We start from the raw sequence: 19,492 nt of genomic DNA, 5'->3' as shown, positions 1-19,492 counted from the left end.
GTGTTCCGTGTGTTATAAGGCCCATTATTCTTTTTATTTTTCCAGTTAATATCTGGCAGGTTCAAGTTCAATAGACTCTGAAATGAAACACCTGAAGTGCCATGCTAGCGCATAAACATTGACATATTACACTTGCGCGACTAGAGCAGAACGGGTGGTGACCTGCACCATATGTTGGCCAGGAGGGTGTTGTTGGGGCCCAGGGAGCCTTGGGGTTGCCCGCCTCTGCAGTTTATGGACTGGTTTCCTTTCTCGCAGCTGCAGAGAATGGCAATGTAGTTTGGGGGGCTGGTACCATCAAACAGACAGGAACCTAAACAGGCATCGGCTTTGTCTCCCCCTTTTGCTATGATTGCAGCAAAAGTCATCAGGACCCTGAGGGTGTCCCTGACTGGGAAGACCAACAAGGGCCTGGGCTGACCCAAGGATATCTGGTTGTTTGCTTTTTGGTCTGAGTAATACAAACTCTTGTACTTTTCACTTTTTCCATAGCCTCCCTAGCCATAAGCAGAGAAGTTTCCATGCCCGTGTCAGGCCAAGAGATGACAGGCCTGGGCAAGCCCCCATCTGAGCCATGAACTGATGCTCTGACCCTGAGCCCAGGAGGGAGGCAGCCTCCAGGCTGCACTTGTCAGGACCTGGTTGTGTTCTGGGCACCAGTGTCCAGCTTCCTTTGGAGCCAAGGGACCCAGAATTGGAAGGGAGGTGCCAGGCACATCTGGGCCCAGGAGTCGTTTGAGGCACACAGAGGAAGCTTTGTGCTTAGGCTCTGCAGCCAGACAGCCTCAGTTCTAGTCCCAACCCAGCCCCGCGGCAGCTGTGTGACCTTGGGCATGTTGTTTTACCTCTCCAGGCCTCAGGAAAATGAAACCCTGGAAAATGAGAACAAGAGCATCTATTTGGCAGGGCTGCTTGGAGTCAGAAATAAGCACCTAGTGAAGCCCCAGCTCAGAGCAGATCCTCAGCAAGCAGTCAGCACTGACTCATTTCTGTAGAAAAGGCCTAAGTCTTCATCATGCTCTGCAGAGATACGGTTGGGAGGGTAAGGCAAGGTTTGGGTACCCTTCACAGACCGAAGAATGCTCTGCTCCAGCTGGGTAAACTGATAAACAAGTAGAAACTGAGCTGTCACACCATGCATTCCCTAGGCAGTGGTTAGCAAACTGCGGCTCGCGAGCCACATGCGGCTCTTTGGCCCCTTGAGTGTGACTCTTCTACAAAATACCGACTTCTGCACATGGGCCACGAAGTTTCAATCGCACTGTACGTGTGCGCCTGCACATGGTATTTTGTGGAAGAGCCACACTCAGGGGGCCAAAGAGCCCCATGTGGCTCGTGAGCCGCAGTTTGCCGACCCCTGCCCTAGGGTGAACCACCCTTAAGTCCCTCTTCCCTAGGGGTCCTCTGGGGCGGGAAGAACATAGGAAATGAGACCTGGGGAGCTTGTTTTGACCTGGACCCTGGATCTGAGCAGAGACCATCTGGAATGGTGGGCCTGATGCCTGGGCCAGCCTTGAATAGAGGACCCTATTTGGCTGAGATCCCTAAGGGAATGGGCAGTGTACCCCCTCTTTCCTGGTGAGACCACTTGTGTCATAAAACTGTGGAGTCATCAGCGCTCCTGGAACAGTCAGGTCATGTGGGAAATGTAACTGGGAGCCAGAGGTAAGCTTCCCAGGCAACTCCTACCCTGTGCTGCCAAGTATGTAATTAAACTAGAGCTCCCTGGGCTTGTGGGCATAGGTGGTGCAAGGTGGTGGTTTCCATAGCAGCCATGGAAACTAGCTGAGTTGCAGTCAGCTCTGCTAAGGGTATAGCTCTGGGTCAGTACAAATAGACGCCAAACAGCAGACTCATGGTGAGGGTCCTTGGAAGGGGACCAGGGGAGATGGGCTCCAGGGACCCTCCTGGTTCTTGGTCCTGTGATTTCACCGCCCATGACTAGCAGCAGCTCAGCCTTGGTAGCGCACTGGAGCCTCCTGGAGAGCTGTAAGAACTCCTGGAGCATGTGTCCCACCTCCAGAGATTCTGATTTAATCAGTCCTGGGAAAGGCCTGGACATCAGGATTTTTTAAAACTTCCCAAATGATTCTAATGTGCAGCCAAGGTTGAGAACCACTGGCAAAAGGCAGGCAAGCTAACAATAAAATTACAATTTATGTGCCAGATACTGTGCCAAGTACATTGTCTACATTCTCTTCTTTAATCCTCCCATGAATTCCCATTTTTCCAGGTGAAGAAGCCTTCTCAGAAAGGGTCAGAGCAGTGAGCACCGGCGTTCTATTCCAGGGCTGTCAGATTTCAAAGCCCAGGCTGGTAATCCCTATAATAACAGCCTTGGAGGCATTGTGAAGAGGAAGATGGGGACAGATCTGGGGCAGGCCCTAAGTGAGTTTCCCCTGTCCCCAAACTGAGGTTCCCGGCCCTGTGCCACCCTGTGGATAGGAGGAACGCTGGCAGGCCAAGTGGGGTTGGCTCTTTCCCCAGAACCCAGTGACTCATGGGGAGGCCCTGGGGGTCCTGTCTTTTCATTTGGGAAAGGTGGAACCTGAGACTTTGTGCTCAGAGAGATGGCGAATCATGATTCCCTACCATTCCCAGCTCTCAAAATGAATGGCAGTCTTTCAACTTCAGACATAGCATCAGATGAGATTTTTGTTCCCAGGGGAGTGGTAGGGAATCACATTTTATTCTCCAGGTGTTTTGGGTTTAAAGCAGACTCAGGAGGCATCCATAAAATAGGACCAGAGCCTTTATATTTGCAGTTCCATTGAAACTCAGCGAAAGGCAAACCCAGCAGGTACCTGTTTTACTGGCAGTAAAAGGAAATTGGACAGCAGTTATTTAAAAAGGGGTCTGAGTTATTTAAATCTAAAATTTAGGGGTACATGTATGTTTTAAAAGGAAGTTTACAAGGCCTGGGGATTTGGGTTGAACGGCTTTTTATGAACATGACATGGAAAATATTTTCCTTTCTTATTTTAAACCTTCCCCTTTGCTGTTTGTTTTCTAAATTTAGAAGTCAGGAAGAAATATGCAGATCTAGCTAGAAAAAAAAGTGAAGCAAGTCAGGCATGTTTCAAAGTTTAATTGAAGTGACGGACTGAAAAGAAGAATCTCCAAGAAGAGAAATAATTCTTCTCACTTTATAGAGCAGAGTCATTATTTCAGCTTAAACAACTTCAGATGTGATTGACCTTATTGGACATGGAAGGGCTGGATTTGGCACTTCCCGAAAGAACAAAGTCTGGAGGGGAGGCTGCTGCCTAAATGTCAACCAAGGATGCTTAGGGAAGGCTGGAGGGCTGTGGGAGGTTCATCAGGCTGTCACTCATCGACTCCCCACCCTTGTTCCTGGCCATGGCAAGTCAAGGGCCTCTTAAGTTGTGGTCCAGATGGAACACCCCCCCAACCTCCCGCCCCCCCAAAGCCTGACCACAGAACTGCTGGCTGGGAATGCCCCACCCATCTCCTGGCTCAAGTCACTGGGCCAGATGCCAGAGACCAGCCTGGTATCTTGGAATGAATGGCTGCCACCTACAGCATGTCATTGTGATTAATGGCTCATTTTGTTTCTGATTTTGTTTCTCACTTTTTGATAATGGTTTTCTATTCATTGAAAGGACTAAGGACTGACATCTCTGAACTTTTGGTCATTAGAGAAGAACATTCAGCTGAAACTAGTTTAAGAAAAAAATAGAGCCCTGCTGGTGTGGCTCAGTGGTTGAGCATCGACCTATGTACCAGGAGGTCGTGGTTCGATTCCTTGGTCAGGGCACATGCCCGAGTTGCGGGCTGGATCCCTGATGGGGGGTGTGCAGGAGGCAGCTGATCAATGATTCTCTCTCATCATTGATGTTTCTATCTCTATCTCCTTCTCCCTTCCTCTCTGAAATCAATAAAAATATTTTTTAAAGGATACATATATACATAGATTTTTTTAAAAAACCAAAGTAGTCCTAGCCGGTTTGGCTCAGTGGATAGAGCGTTGGCCTTGGACTGGAGGGTCCCAGGTTCAGTTCCGGTCAAGGGCACATGCCCAGGTTGCAGGCTTGATCCCCAGTTGGGGGCATGCAGGAGGCAGCCAATCAATGATTCTCTCTCATCATTGATGTTTCTATCTCTATTTCCTTCTCCCTTCCTCTCTGAAATCAATAAAAATATATTTTTTTAAAAGAAGAAAAATACCCTTGGGTGAGGATAAAATAAGTAAATAAATATTTTAAAAAACAAGCCGGAGTAAATTTGGAATGGATATGACTGACTTCAAACAATATCACTGAAGCTCTTTCCATCGCTGGGCTCTGATTGTTTCTTCTTGGTTTCATTTTCCAGACAATATTTTTCTCTCTTTTTTAAATATGTTTTTATTGAATTTAGAGATAGAGGAAGGGAGAGGGATAGGGAGAAACATCGATCGGCTGCCTCCTGCACACCCTTTACTAGGGATCGAGCTTGCAACTCCGACATGTGCCCTGACCAAGAAGAGAACCAGTGACCTCTTGGTTCATGGGTTGACACTCAATCACTGAGCCACACCAGCTGGGCTATTTTTTCTTTTTTTTAAATGGACATACAGCCGAAACCGGTTTGGCTCAGTGGATAGAGCGTCGGCCTGCGGACTGAAAGGTCCCGGGTTCGATTCCGGTCAAGGGCATGTATCTGGGTTGTGGGCACATCCCCAGTAGGAGATGTGCAGGAGGCGGCTGATCGATGTTTCTCTCCCATCGATGTTTCTAACTCTCTATCTCTGTCTCCCTTCCTCTCTGTAAAAAATCAATAAAATATATTTTAAAAAATAAATAAATAAATAAATAAATGGACATATAACAATATATAAGTTTCAGGTGTTCAACATAATGATTTGATATTTATAAAGGATGTCCCCCAAAAAATGTTTACACACTTTGAATAATTATTAGTTCCAATGGGTTAAATCTGAAAAGAAAGAAACATCAACTGAGCTATCAGCTACTAAAGTGTGTATACATTTTTGGGGGACACCCTGAACATTATTGCATAACGATCACCACAATAAGTCCAATTAACATCCATCACCACACATAGTTACAAATCATGTTCTAGTGATGAGAATTTTAAGATCTACTCTCTTAGCAACTTTCACATATACAATACAGTAAGTCCCCATGCTGTACATTATATAGACAAGCTTTCTCCATGTGATTGGCAAGAAGCCCCTCGCCTGTCAAACTCAGCAGTGCTGATAAAAAGATCTTACCTTATAGGAAAGTCTCACGGAAGATCCTCATTGGCTCAGAGTTAGTCAAATGACCATTCCTGAACTAACCCCTGTGTCTGGGGGTGCAGTGAGAACATCAGCCTAGCCTGGGTCTTGTGCCCGCCCCTGTGGAAGTGATCGAGGTGGTTGGTGGGACAGGGGACAGTGATTGACAGCTCTGCCAGGAGCATGTGAATAGGCAAGGAGATCCGTGAGGCAGGCAAAAACTACCTTGCCACCTCCTTGGTCCACCTCAGCTCCGAGTGTTGTGTTAGACAAGAATGTGTGTGAGGAGCAGGGGGTGAAGATGCTTGAGGTCATGATGGCTCATCGTTCATGTATTCATCAGCCATTGTGTTTGAGTCCTGTGATCACTCAGGCACTGCTCTGGTCTTTGGGATCCAGCATTAAACAAAATAGATAATACATGTCCCAGTGAAGTTTATACTCTTGTGGGAAGAAACAGTCAAAGAGATAAAATAAACAAGCAAAATACACACAGAATGGCACACAGTGCTGTAGGAAAAATAAAGTAGGGCAGGACTAAAGCAGATAGGGAATTTGAGGGTGGGTCGGGTCGCAGTTCTACAGGTGATGGTGGGGCAGGTTCACAGAGGCCACATTTGAGCAGAGCCCTGCAGGGGTGAAGGAGGGAGCCATGCAGACATCTGGGAGAAGAGCCTTCCAGAAAGAAGTCAGAAGGAACAAAAGGGCAAAGGGGAAGGGTGCCAGTGGCTCAAGGAACAAGGAGGTGAGTGCGGCTGGGGCAGAACCAGAGAGGGGTCAACAGTATAAGCTGAGTCTAGTCAGGTGACAGGGTGCCCACATACAGTCTCTTGGTCACTGTGAGCTCCCGGGCTCTTGCCCTGAGGGACAGTGAAAGCCACCAAAAGTCATGTGATGTGGCAAAGGATCCCACTTGTTTGCTGTTTTCTCCTCGGTTGATTATCAATAAGTTGAGAGACATTTAGGTGTTCATTCATTCATTCACTCGCTCACCCATTCATTCCTTTATTCAGCAAATGCCTGCTCAATACCTACTATATGCCAGGTGCTGGGAGCTCAAAAATGAGGAGCCCACCATCTAGTGGAAAAGGAAGAGAAGTAAACACAGATGTCAGAGCCGTGTGATACAAAAACTCCACAAACAGCCTCAAGTGCCCTCACCCCCTCCAGAAAGGGCAGCAGTGGCGGTTCCAAGTGGCTCCAAGCCCAGGATCTCAGGCTGATCCAGATATAGCTTCTCATGGTCCCACAGCCTAGAGCCACAGGGTGCATTAACCCCTCGCATGCCTATGTGCTAAGTAAGCACCATGGATGGGAAAAGGGGATAGAAGCAGCACACTTCCCCTTTCAGACAGCGGAGAAGGGGAACAGCATTTACTGGCACCCAGTCCGTGGGCCAGAGCCATTTCCAGACTCCTGCTCCAGCTGGGGTTGGCGTGGGGTGACCTTCCTCGAGTAGTTCTCCGACTACCTGTGCTCTGGGGCTGGAGGTAGGGCCGCTGTGGCTCAGTTGATTAAGCATCATTCCATGCACTGAAAGGTTGCTGGTTCAATTCCCAGTCTTGCTGGCTTGAGCCCCAGTAGGGGGTGTGCAGGAGGCAGCTGATCAATGATTCTCTCATCAATGTTTCTTTCTCTCCCTCTCTCTCTCTCTAAAAAAAAATCAATAAAAACATATTTTAAAAAAATAGTAACATTGGAGGTGGGTGTTTCTTCATGACCCTCCGTGGCCAGCCTTACGTGGGATTGGGGCGGAAAGGGGGCCGGTTTCCTAGATTCCTCTTCTGGGGGCCACACTGCTTTTTGTTTATTTCTGTCTTCATAGCCTCTTGCACAGTGACTGCATATAGCAGGCTTTCGGTAACTATGTGTTAATACCAGTGGGATGCCCCTAGGATACTGCCTATGGACACCCAGGACAGGGGTCTAAATCAGGTTGTGGAGCATGGGGAGGGCATCAGGGCCCCTGGATTTGTGGCTTGGAGGACCCAAAGGATGGGACCGCAGCAGGCCGTGCAGGAGAGGCAGCTGCTTTGGAGATCAGTGAGGAATTCATTTTGAGGTGTTGAGTTAGTGGCACCCAGGGGACATTCAAAGGCCTGGAAGTCTCCAGATCAAAGATCAGGGCCAACGGGAAAGGAGAGCTGGCGAGCTGGGAGGGAATGAGCGGTGGTGTGGGCGTGTGAACTGGGGCTAGATGTCCGAGGAAGAGGAGCACTGGGCGGTGACTGGCGTGAGGCCAGGAAGGCGCTGGATGGAGAGGAAGTGACAGCCCTGCCGACGTCACCTCTCACCCTTCCCCAGTATTCCCTCCACTTGGCAGACACAGGGCCAAGCGAAGTTTCAGCTCCAAACCCTGGGGTCTGCTGGGTCACGGAAAGCAGGGCTAAGGCCTCTGGGAGGGGGTGGGCCTGGTGTTTCCACGGCACCCTTCTTCACAGCTGCTCACAGGAGGCTTGGACCCCTGGGGGTGATGGGTCTGCGGGCGGGAGCAGCAGGGTTTCCTGACAGCATCTTTGAGGGCATCTAGCTTAGTGTTAAGGCCCGAGAGGAACTTCTCTCGAGAGCCGCGGCCTGAGCAGCTGCTCTTCCACAGCATTCCCTGTGGCCCCTCGGAAGCTGTGGATGAGGTGCAGGACAGCAGGCCGTGGGTGGGACACCCGTCTCAGAAGTATTCCTTCCACTTCCTGATGCGTGAATGGTGCTCAGAGGACCTTTGTTGAATGAATGGGTGGATGAATGAGTGAATGAGTGAGTGAGTGAGGGAGGGAGGGAGGGAGGGAGGGAGGGAGTGAATTCAAGCACTTGTAAGCAAATGAACGGGTGCTCCAGTGCCTTGGAGCCCCCAGGAGCTTGCCCCCGTGGCGGGCGGGTGGTGGCTCTCTGTCAGTGTTGATTGGGTGATGGGTGGGTGTGAAAAGAGGGCTCGGAGGTGTTCTGAGCCCACAGAGTGACCATCAGTCCTGAATGAATAAATGTTATTTCCCACATTCAACTTGAAGGATAATTAAGTGGCATCCTCTCCCTGTGGGAGCTTCTGCAGTTGTTCTTGTATAACTCCTCCACCATCAGCGGGAGGTGCTTTCCATCTCCCTGACCCTGAGGGGGGAGGAGGGAAGAGGGGGCAGAGGTAGCATCCATTCTTTTCCTGGGTGGGAAGGGCACAGAGGATCTCTCTCATTCTCACTCTCAAGTTGGACAGTTTAGTCCTCCCAGCAATCCTGGGTTCATATCAGAACATTCTCTCTTCCTCCTTCCTTTCCTCCGCCAGTCTCTCCTGAAATGGATTTTTAAACCACTCAGGCTCTGCTGTCTGTCCAGCCCTTGGCATAGCACCAACTCAGAATATCACAGTGCGACAGGCGTGGCCATTGTCACACCCTGAGCATCCATGTGTAGCTGGGGCTGGCTGGGCCAGTGGCCGCAGGAAGAAATCTCCCTCCTGGCTCTGACCTCAGGGAGCTCAGGGACTGGCTCTTAGGATGGGATGCAACTGGGGGCGGGAACACCACAGAGTGGCGCCCTTCAGGGAGATCAGCGCTCCCTGGAGCTTTCCGACTCGTGAGGTTGGGAGCTGGGCTCTCGGGAACATGGAGAGGCCCTGGGCTGCTGGTGGGTGTTCCCCAGCCTCACCCAATACATTGGTTTCCTGTCCCACAGGCCCAGCTGCCTTCCTGGGACCATCTCTCTAGGGACCAGGCCTGGGACAGAGTCCTCCTGCAGGGGTTTGTGCATGAACTATTCTCATACGACTTCCTGCTGCCTCTGTGCACCCCTAGCTCCAGCCCAGGCTGCTGGGCAGCTGGAAGGGTTGGAGTCGGAAGGTGCTCACAGCTGATGATATTTCAAGGCATTCTGGGAATGCCTGGCCAGCAGTTTGGCTCAAATAATGAGATGTCAGGATTCATCCATTCGTCTCAGATGTGTTCTTCCCTAGTGTCTTTCGGGGGGGACTTTGGGAGCACAGAGTAGGGTGTGGCTGAGAGGAGGCAGTCTGGGCCATGGCATCTGTCATCTATCACTGCCCGGCACTTAGCACCGTGGGCCCAGTAGGTCTGATGTGAGGCTGTTTCAGCAGCAAGTGCAAGTCCCTGAGAAGATGCATCATTGTCTGTGCACTTGACTCCCAGCAGTTCTGGCATTAGCCTGTGAGAGCCTGCTTGTCCTCACAGGTAGTTCTCTGTGTAGCAGCTTGTCGAAGCCCTGGGTTTTACTGATCAGACCCAGCCCAGTGTCAGGCCCAAGTTCACCCCTAAGAGACTGTCAATCTGCTGGTAGCTTGGCAACCTCCAATCTCCTGGCGATTTCCTCAGGACACCACATCTTGGGGGTCGGGTGTGCTTCAGAGTCATTCTCTCCATATCCTGCATACAGAAGTGGTCAAGAGTATGGGTTTCAGGCCCTAGCCGGTTTGGCTCAGTGGATAAAGCGTCAGCCTGTGGACCCAAGGGTCCTGGGTTCAATTCCAGTCAAGGGCAAATACCTGGGTTGCAGGCTCATCCCTGGCCCAGGCCCTGGTCCGGGCTCGTGCAGGAGGCAACCAATCGATATGTTTCTCTCACATCAATATTTCTCTGTCTTTCCCTTTCTCTAATAATCAATAGAAAAATATCCTTGGGTGAAGATAAACAAACTAACAAAAGAGTATGGTTTTCAGCCCTGGCTGGGTAGCTCAGTTGGTTAGAGCATCATCCTGATATACTAAGCTTGTGGGTTCAATCCCTAGTCAGGACACATGCAAGAATCAACCAGTGAATGCATTAAAAAGCAGAATAACAAATCAATGTCTCTGTCTCTCTCTCTCCCCCTTATTTCCCTCCTAAAAGAAAAAGAAAAAAAGAGCATGGGTTTCAGACTTAAAACGACTAGTTGGAATCAAGAACCTGTGACTTACTAGGTCTGACCTTGATCTTTTTTTTTTTTTTATCTTCACCCAAGGATATGTTTTATTTTAAAGAGAGAGGAAGGAGGAGGGAGCAAGAGAGAGAGAAAAATTGATGTGAAAGAGAAACATTGATCGGTTGCCTCCTGCAGGTACTCTGACTGGGGATCGGACACAAAACCTATGTATGTGCCCTGACTGGGAATTCAACCCACAACCCTTTGGTGCATGGGGTGACGCTCCAACCAGCTGAGCCACACCAGCCAGGGCAGTCTTTTTTAAAAATAGCCTTTACGTTTTTTAAAGAGCAGTTTTAGTCTGTTTTTTTAAAGAAGTTTTAGGTTTACAAGATTGAGCAGAAAGTACAAAGAGTTCCCATATATTCCCTGCCCACACACATGCAAATACTGTTTTTGACTTCTTGAGCCTCAGTCTCCTCATCCGTACAATGGGGGGGAACGATGATCTCCTGCTCACGGAGTTGGGGTCAGGGGCAAATGAGGTCTTGCTGTTGGCTCCCGCCTGGCAGTCAGTGGACCTTGCACAGCGGCTACTTTGTCCTGGGGCCCCTCTGATGCTGACCTTTGTCGCAGGTGACAGGAACACCCTCCAGAGGCTTTGATGAGAAGGCGTATCTGGCAGCCAAGCAGCTGAAGCCCGGAGAGGACCCCTACAGGCAGCACGCCTTCAACCAGCTGGAGAGCGACAAGCTGACCTCAGACCGACCCATCCGGGACACCCGTCACTACAGGTGTGGCCTCCAGGGTGCCGACGGAGAAAGGAAGGTGGAGGGAAGGGCCAACCCCAGTTAGCTTGTTTTTCTTCAGCTACATGGACTTCAGAAATGAGGGAGATTTCCTCAGACTCGGTCTACTTACTGAGACTGCAAACCCTCCCCCTCGGCTATGGACTCCTGTGGCCCCAAGGAGACCTTCCCAGCTGGGACCAGGGAGGCCCCTCAGCACCTCAGTCTGAAGTCCCAGTGAGATTTACCTGCCAGGGGACCACCCCTAGGTGTTCCTGGTGCCCTGCTGGGGGTGCCCCAGGTGAAAACAGGCCACAGCCCTGCCCACACTGCAAACCGTGGGGTGCTGTGCATGGCCCACGGCATCCCTTTCCTTCCTCTTTTCCCGCCCCTCTGCCCTCACTTCCTTGAAACTCCCAGGAAAGCTTCCCAGTCTTGTTCTTAGTTCCCGCAGGGTAGCAGTTGGGAGAGACTGTAGACCAGGACCAAGGGCACCTCCCCCGTTAAATCCCAGCTCCGACTCCGCCCAGTGTGAGTGACGGACCTTGGGCAAGTCAGCCCCCTCCTTGGTTCAGGCCCTGTGTCCTGTCTCGTTTACATGAGTCGCCACCTCCGGTCTCTCCTCTTCTGCCCTCACCTACGGGAACAGTCTGAGCTCCTTACCCAGACGTGGGAGCCGCCCCCTCTCCCCTCGGAGCCTCTGCTCCTTTCACTGATGCTCCCCATCCTATGCCTTTCCCACCGCCCTCCTCGCCTTTATACTGTTTCCTCTCCTGAACCCCCTCCACGCACACATACCTTCATGATTCCCCTCAGTGTCCTCTCTCTGGGGAGGGTTCCTTGCCAAGCCAGGCTGGTAAGGGGGCCTTCTCTGCTCCCCGTGCAGACACCAGGCAGAGCAGCAAGGGGCTGTCGTAGCTGACCCGCCCATGTGCTTGCAGCTTTGGATGGCAATAGGGCCGTGTTGGACCCAGCTATGCACCCGGCCCTGGTTTGAGGGTGAGCGAGCACCCAGCGCCAGGCTGGCCCTGTTTGAGGGTGGGAGAGAAAACTCGGGTCAGTTGCTCTGCGGAAGCAGCTATAAAAGATACGTGTGAGATAAGGGGACCTGCCTTGTCGCGCATGGAGGTGTGCCTGAAGCCCAGTGGGCTTGGCAGCCTGTGCAAGGTGAGATGAATGCGGGGTTGGGGGAGCCCCAGACTGTCCTCCCTGTCCTTAACCCCAGCCAGGCTTGTCGGCCTCCAGAAACAAGTCATGCTACCAAACAGGGCAGCGGTCCGCTCCTCAGGAAGGCCCCGCCCAGGTCTAACGGCTAGCACAGGCCCTGGGAATTCTCAGTCCTGGGCAGTCTCCCCTTTTCTCCACCAGCCTGCAAGGTTATGTCCATGCAGCTCCACTCAGAGGCCTTTTATGGGCAGCCCTGACCATGGCCAACCTAGACCCCGGGCCTGGAGGTTCTGCTGTCCCAATCTGTGAATTGAGAGGCTGCCCGAGTCACTACTGCCCCCCCCCACCCGCCCCCACTCGGAACCTCTCAGTGGTCATTCACTAAGAACTTACATGAGAGATTCCTCTTGGGGATTCACACATTTTAAGATGAGGCTCTTCAAAGCCAAGGTAGTGGTGGGTTGGTGAATTTCACCTGCCTCTCCTACCCCCCCCCCCCCCCCCCCGCATTCCCCCTCAAGGAGAATTATTCTGCCGCCTCTCAGGATTCCTCCCATGGGGGCCCCAGGCTGGTGGGCCTCCCATCTGCTCTGCAAGAAATGGGCCTGGGAATTTGGCTGTAAGCTGCTGTCAGTGGAATGAATGCTGTAATGAAAAAATAGTCACTGCTGGAATAGTCAGAGAGCAATTGTAATAAAGAAGATTGCCATGAAAACCAGCCCCGTGGCCGCCTTCCCCAGGCCCCAGGAGTGTGAATAACGCCTTCGCAGAAAGACAGATGAAGGCTGGCAGGAGTGGAGTGTTTGAGTGTTTTCATTCCCTTTTCATGGTGGGGGTGGGGGGTAGGGGGAGCCAAGGGCCAAAAATGTGGTGTCTGGGGATGGCGAGCAAGAGCAGCTGGGGAGGGAGTGGGCTGGCGGGAGCCGCCTTTGCTGTCTTCTCAGAGGCCAGTTTCCTTCAGGAGCCCCGGAGAGGCAGAGGCGGAGGCGAGGCGAGGCTGCTCCCTGCCCGGTGTCAGCAGGCAGCTGTTAGGTCGGGCAGTGAGAGGGAGGAATTCACAGCACAGCAGGCTGGGGGTGACTGCTCTCCAGATCCTACCAAATGTCACTGGGAGTGGGGGGTAAGAAGGAAGAAGCTGCAGGGTGTCAGAGACAAACAAAAGTCGCACCCCCCCCCCCGTTCCCCCCCCTCCCCCCTGCGTCTTGTGTCTTGGCTGCTCCATCAGCAGGGAGTTCTGTCTGTGGGACCAGACCTGGGGCACATGGCCGAAACCTTGATGAGGGTCCCCGCCTGTGGGGTCCCTCCGAGGACTCCAGGCTGGGTGGAGTGTGGGTGTGAAGGGGCAAGACCCACGTCCTGGCTGCAGGCTTTATTTCTCTGTCCCACAGAGGTGTTCCGGGGGGCAGCAGGCTGGACAAAGACAAGCCTCAAAACCTGCCCTGAGGACACTCCCGCAGCTGCCCTCTGACCTCTCTGCTCCCTTCCCAGTTGTCCATCCCTGTCCTACTCCTCGGACCTGCCGGCCACCAGCGTCATCATCACCTTCCACAACGAGGCCCGATCCACCCTGCTGCGCACGGTGAAGAGGTGAGCCCCCCCCCACCCCCGGGACCGCTCTCAGCGGCCTGCTCCCCAGGCCCGGTGCTCTGCTGAGCCCTCGGCGGGGGAGGACATTGAGATGGGGTGCCGTGGCTGGACGGGTGGAGACCAGCGGGCCCTGGGAGGGGGAGTCCTGCCTTCTGAGAAGCCGGGGCTGGTGAATCAGGGTCGGGGACACCCCAGAGGTCCAGTTGTTAGCAGATGCACAGCCCCACACAAGACCAGGTTCCTAGGAGGAGGGCAGAAATTCAGGGTCAGGAATGGGGAGAGGCAGGGCTGGACGTGAGGCCTCGGGTGGATGATGCCAGCTCAGTCGGCGCCTGTCAGTGATTCGGAGACAGGTGCCCCTCTGTCCTCCTGAGCTTGGCCCTGTGGTCAAGTCTAACTCCTACCCACCCTGCTTCTTTAATGAACTTAGTGAGAATAGGATCCCAAAAGGCATGCCCAGTGGTATTCCAGGGAAAAAGAAGCTTGGGTTTCCTTTCCCGGGGAGCAGAGGAAGGTGGGGGTGATGGGAGGGAAAGCGTTGGGGGGCTTCCTGAAAACACTTCTCCTGACTCATGAGGCCTGAACAAGCCTCAATAGCCTTCCAGGTAGCAGCTCCGTCCAGCTGGGCCCCCGGACGCAGCCAGCGCAGCTGCAGGTCCTGCCCCAACCACCAAACTAGGACAGTATCCACCCCCCACCCGGGGGGGGGGGGCGTTCCAGGTGCCTGAGGGGCCAGATAGCAGGTCAGCGGGCCCTTAGCAGAGCCTGAGGAACACGGTGCTGCTCATTCATTGATCAGGGCCCAAAGGTTTGCAAGCAGCTGCCCATGGCCAGTGTGCTGGCCGCCGAGCTGGGTGGGGGGGAGCCCCATGGCCGGGAGAAGTAAACAGAAGTGGCCCCTAAATCTGGGCTCCTCTGTCCCCGTCACTGCTCCAGTGTCCTGAACCGAACTCCTGCCAGCCTGATCCAGGAGATCATTTTAGTGGATGACTTCAGTTCAGATCGTAAGTATCCACCTTCTTTCGTTGCACCCTCCAAACCCCCATCTCCCCAGAATGCCGAGGCGAGCCCTCTTGAGGCTGCCCTGACCATCACCTGCTGGCCTCTGCCCACCCCCCACAAATCCCTGGAGTCTTTAGTCTTTTCTAAGTTCCCTTCCCAGTACCGCAAAAAGGGGAAAGAGTGGTGTTGTTTTGATGGGACACCAATGAGATGACATTTTTAAAGAATATATTTTATTGATTTTTTTACAGAGAAGAAGGGAGAGGGATATAGAGTTATAAACATCAATGAGAGAGAAACATTGATCAGCTGCCTCCTGCACACTCCCTACCAGGTATGTGCCCGTAACCAAGGTGCATGCCCTTGACCAGAATCAAACCTGGGATCCTTCAGTCCGCAGGCCGACGCTCTATCCACTGAGCCAAACCGGTTATGGCGAGATGACATTTTTAAACATTTGAAGCATCAGCAGCCTCCTTCCTTATTACAGCTGTCACGGGGAGAAGATTGTCCTGTCAGCCTAGCTCCACAGATGTTAGACTGGTGATGGTGCTGGCGCTCTCTGGCGTCCCTGGGGGCAAAGCCATAAGTACAGGCAGTCCTTAGTCTGGCCTGGGAGTGGACCCAGGGCCACTGGAGATGACCGTGCTCCTCCATGCCGCCCATCCCCAGCCCTTTCCCTGGGCCTGGGCAGTTCCAATGGTGGCCAGTCCCCCTGTGATCTGAGTGAGCCTCCTTCTCTCCACCCTCAGCGGAAGACTGTCTGCTCCTGACCAGGATCCCCAAGGTCAAGTGCCTGCGCAACGACCGGAGGGAAGGTAAGCTCTTGGACCCTGGTGCCAGCGCAGACCCCTGTTGGCCTAGACCCCTGCACGCCCCACTCCCTTTGGGTGTTGTGTCATGCAAACCAGGATGGCCCTGCTGCATTCCTGTGGCGAGAACCAAAGTCCCTAGAAGGAGCCTCCTGTTTCCCAGGTCCGCCCCTGTCCCAGCATGACTGTAGGCAAGTTGCTCTACTGAGAGATGGGGATAATAACAGTCCCCTCTCTGCCTTGCATGGAGATAGGCCACATAGAAATGCTTCGGGACAGTCAAAGGCAGAATAAAGCAGACGGACCTCATTTCTAACCAGGAGGTGTTTAGGCATCAGCGACAGCATAAGACTGCTCTCCAGGGGACACAAAAGAAGTCTAAAACGTGGTCCCTACCCTGGGAGAGCTTTGATGCAGCCGAGGAGTCATAATTCACAGCAACAGGCTGGTTATAATTATTAGGATGGAGCTCAGAGGAGAGGGTGCCGGAGGAAGGCGGGTGACCAGGGAGTGGGCCTTGATTGGGTGAGGGGCGCTGTGAGACAGCGAGCAAGGGAGGGCTTTCCAGGCTCCGGACGCTGCAGGCAGAGGCGAGGGTCGGGGAGGCACACAGGGAATATAGTAGCCCTCCTCCCGCGCGAGCGCTCATCCTGTCGCAGGCGTTTTCTTTTTCTGCTCTTCATGGTCAGTCCTCATAATAGCCCATAACCCCCATTTTGTAGATAAGGAAACGGGTTTGAGGAGGTTCAGTAATTTCCCCAGGGAGGGGATGAATAGAGGAGCCCAGATCCCAACCCAGGGAGAGGGATCACCCCAAAGCCCAGCCTCTTCACCTCCTTCCGCTCATTCTCCCTCCCCAGGAGAATCCGGCCGGTCAGCAGGGGGAGTGGGCGGAGTGACGGTAGATGACAGAGGACCTTAAGCCAGAGAAAGGCATTTATACTTGATAAGGCAGATGGTAGGGAGCCACTGAAGGTAGGGGTGTGTGTGTGTGTGTGTGTGTGTGTGTGTGTGTGTCAGAGAGAGAGAGAGAGAAAGAGAGAGAGAGAGAGAGAGAGAGAGAGAGAGAGAGAGAGAGAGAGAGAGAAGGGAGAGAGAGATGGGTTTATGTGATGGGCGTATTTAAGAAAGGCCAGTCAGGCTGAGGGGACCTTCACAGTGGAATGGACCATTAGAGAGAAATCTCTAAGTATAGTAGGTCCTCAAATAATGTGGTTTCATTATAACATTGATGAGTTGCTATAGGAACTTAGTTCTTGCTTATGGCAAAAACTGGTTTTGTTATATGTCATTTCACTTAAAGTTACAGAACCTATGTACTACATTAAGTGAGGACTTATTATACAGGGTTGTGAGGTGCCTTTAGGTGGGAATGTGCTATTCCCTGGGGTTTTGCCCAACATAGATGTGAATGTATGTAATTAAATTAAGGAGGTTTAAATTAGGTGCTTTATAGCTACCTCTGGAGTGGGTAGCTATACTCCCTCCCGCCTGTCCTAGCGGGGCCAGCGGGGCCTCCTCTCTCCTCACCAGGTAATTCCCCACCCCTGACCGGGCTATTGTCTGATTGTTGGTGAGCCGTGGGCGAGCCTGTGGGGAAAGGGGTGGACGCAGGGCAGAACCTAGCACATGTAGGCCTCCTGGGCATCAGGCACTGCCCCTCCCCCCCCCCCCCCCCCGACAGGCAGGGATTGTGCTCTCTCTGAATCTCAAGGTGATAAATTGAGGCTCAGAGCAGGTAAATAACATGCTTAAGGTGAGTGAGGGGGTGCGTGCTCACTCCAGCCTGTCCTCGTGCAGAGGAGTCCCTCCACGTCACACATGACGGTGCGGCTGCAGGGGACCACCGTGCGTTTCCCGGAGGTGGGGAAAGGCTTTTGGTTCCTGGTTCTCCTTTGGTGTCAAACCACACTTTATTGTAATTCCCATTCCCTGATCTCTGACTGTTCACCAGTGGGTCCCCAGAGCCCAGCACAGTGTCTAGCATACCGAGGGCATTCTGAGAATGGCCTTGGAGTAATGGCGCTTACTGGACGGACGAGAGAAAGAAAAAGAGGAAATAAACAAGTACAAAGTGAAGTTTAATCACGGTGACTCGGAAACCTGTGCTCCTGCGGGCGGAGCGCCCCGAGACTGTGGGATGGCTGGGCAGCACATGGGCTCAGCACCACCCTCCGCTGCCCCTGCAGGGCTGATCCGGTCCCGGGTCCGCGGGGCGGACGTGGCCGCAGCCGCCGTCCTCACCTTTCTGGACAGCCACTGTGAGGTGAACGCCGAGTGGCTGCAGCCCCTGCTGCAGCGGGTGAAGGAGGTGAGTCTGTCTGTCCCCGGGGGAGCTCTGGCTCGGGGATGTGCCCGCCAGGTTCTTGGCATGAGGGTGTGTGAACTGTCTTTGGCGTTGGGCAGGCAGAGTAGGAGCCTAAATGGTCTGCTACCTCCTGAGTGACCACCTCATTGAGCTTCTCATCTGAAAATGGGGATAATTGTAATATTTGTCCCACCGGGTTGCTGTGAGGATTAAACGGGAGGAAAACCTGAGTGAGCTATAAAGGTATTACAGAAAAGGGCATGGTTGATTTCGTCCCGGGGAGGCAGGGAAGGGTGGGGGTGGGTGGGTTAGGCTGGGAAGCCAGAGAAGGAGGGAGGAGAGAGCAGTGTTCTCAAGGAGAGATGAGGGCTGGGGGCCCCTCCTATGTGCCTGCTGTTTCCTAGAATGGGGAGGATTTGGACAGATGAGGTGATTACAACTCAACTATCAAAAGACAAACATCCCAATGTAAAAATGAGCACAGGATTTGAATGGACATTTCTTCAAGGAAGATACACAATGGCCAACAAGCACATGAAAAGATGCTCAACAGTCTTTAGTCATTAGGGAAGTGCAAGTCCAAACCACAGTGAGATACCTAATAGGATGGCTATAATAAAAAAGATGGACAGTAACACGTGCTGGTGAGGACGGGGACAAAAATAGTCACGCATCGGTGGTGGGAATGTCCACCAGTGCAGCCCTATGGAAACCAGTGTGGCCGTTCCTCCAATGTTTAAACAGGGTTACCGTACGGCCCAGCAATTCCACTGCTGGACATAACCCGAGAGAAATGCAAACATCCCCACAAAAACTTGTGCACAAGTGTTCAGAGCAGTATTATTCAGAATAGCCAAAACATGGAAACAGCAGATGAACGGTAAAACAACATGTGGTATATCCGTACAATAAAATGTCACTCAACCATGCAAAAGAATGAGGTACTGATACATACTACAACAGGGATGAACTTTGAAAACCTGATTCTAAGTAAAAGAAACTAGTCACTAAAGAACAAATATTATATGATTGCATTTATGTGAAATAGCCAGAATAAACACATTCATAGAAGTAGAAAGTGGATTAGTGGCTGTGAGGGGCTGGAGGGCAGGGGTAGGGGGGAGTGACTGCTAATGGGTCCAGGGCTTTTTGTGGGGGTGATGAAAAGGTTCTGGAATTAGACAGTGGTTGCACAACCTTGTGACTGTACTGAAAACCACTGAGTGCTGGCCCGGTAGCTCCGTTGGTTGGAGCTACATCTGGATACGTCAAGGGTGTGGGTTCAGTCCTCGCTCAGGGCACATACAAGAATCAACCAATGAATGCCTAAATAAGTGGAATAACAAATCGATGTTTCTCTCTCTCTCCCTTCCTCTCTTTCTAAAAATCAATAAATAAAAATTTTAAATATTGAATTTCACACTTTTAAATGGTGAATTTTACGGTATATCAATTATATCTAATAAAATTGCTGTAACAATGGGAATTACATCTCAGTATAAAAGTCTCTAAGAAGAATACGGTGAGGCCCCACAGAGAAGCCATGAGTGGTCTCCCTGATCCTCCACCCCCCAGGCTTGTGGTCCTGAGACGGGGTGTGAACTGAGGGGCGGGGCTGGATTCCAAGTTTCAGACAAGAGGATGTTCAGGGTCAGTGCAGAGTGTGAGAAAGGAGAGAAAGAAGGGGCTCTGTCCCATTCCCTCCACAGAAGGTGCTAAGCTTCACATGTGCTATATGAAAATT

The 19,492-nt window shown here is 52.2% G+C and overlaps 1 protein-coding gene across 1 annotated transcript in view; it reads left to right on the top strand.

Moving 5' to 3' along the window:
- Nucleotides 1–19,492, top strand: part of GALNT16 (polypeptide N-acetylgalactosaminyltransferase 16) — an 85,204-nt gene that overhangs the window by 47,272 nt on the left and 18,440 nt on the right. The window contains exons 2-6 of the mRNA XM_081087609.1: nucleotides 10,721–10,878; nucleotides 13,528–13,626; nucleotides 14,563–14,630; nucleotides 15,381–15,446; nucleotides 17,630–17,751. Coding sequence (XP_080943735.1) covers nucleotides 10,721–10,878; nucleotides 13,528–13,626; nucleotides 14,563–14,630; nucleotides 15,381–15,446; nucleotides 17,630–17,751 — 513 coding nt within the window. The remainder of the gene's footprint in view (nucleotides 1–10,720; nucleotides 10,879–13,527; nucleotides 13,627–14,562; nucleotides 14,631–15,380; nucleotides 15,447–17,629; nucleotides 17,752–19,492) is intronic.

The sequence above is a fragment of the Myotis nattereri genome (assembly GCF_964212035.1).
Source record: "Myotis nattereri genome assembly, chromosome: 1".
In the NCBI taxonomy this organism is placed as follows: Eukaryota; Metazoa; Chordata; class Mammalia; order Chiroptera; family Vespertilionidae; genus Myotis; species Myotis nattereri.
Note: the sequence above shows the minus strand (reverse complement) of the source record. Positions and strands in the feature narration are given on the sequence as shown.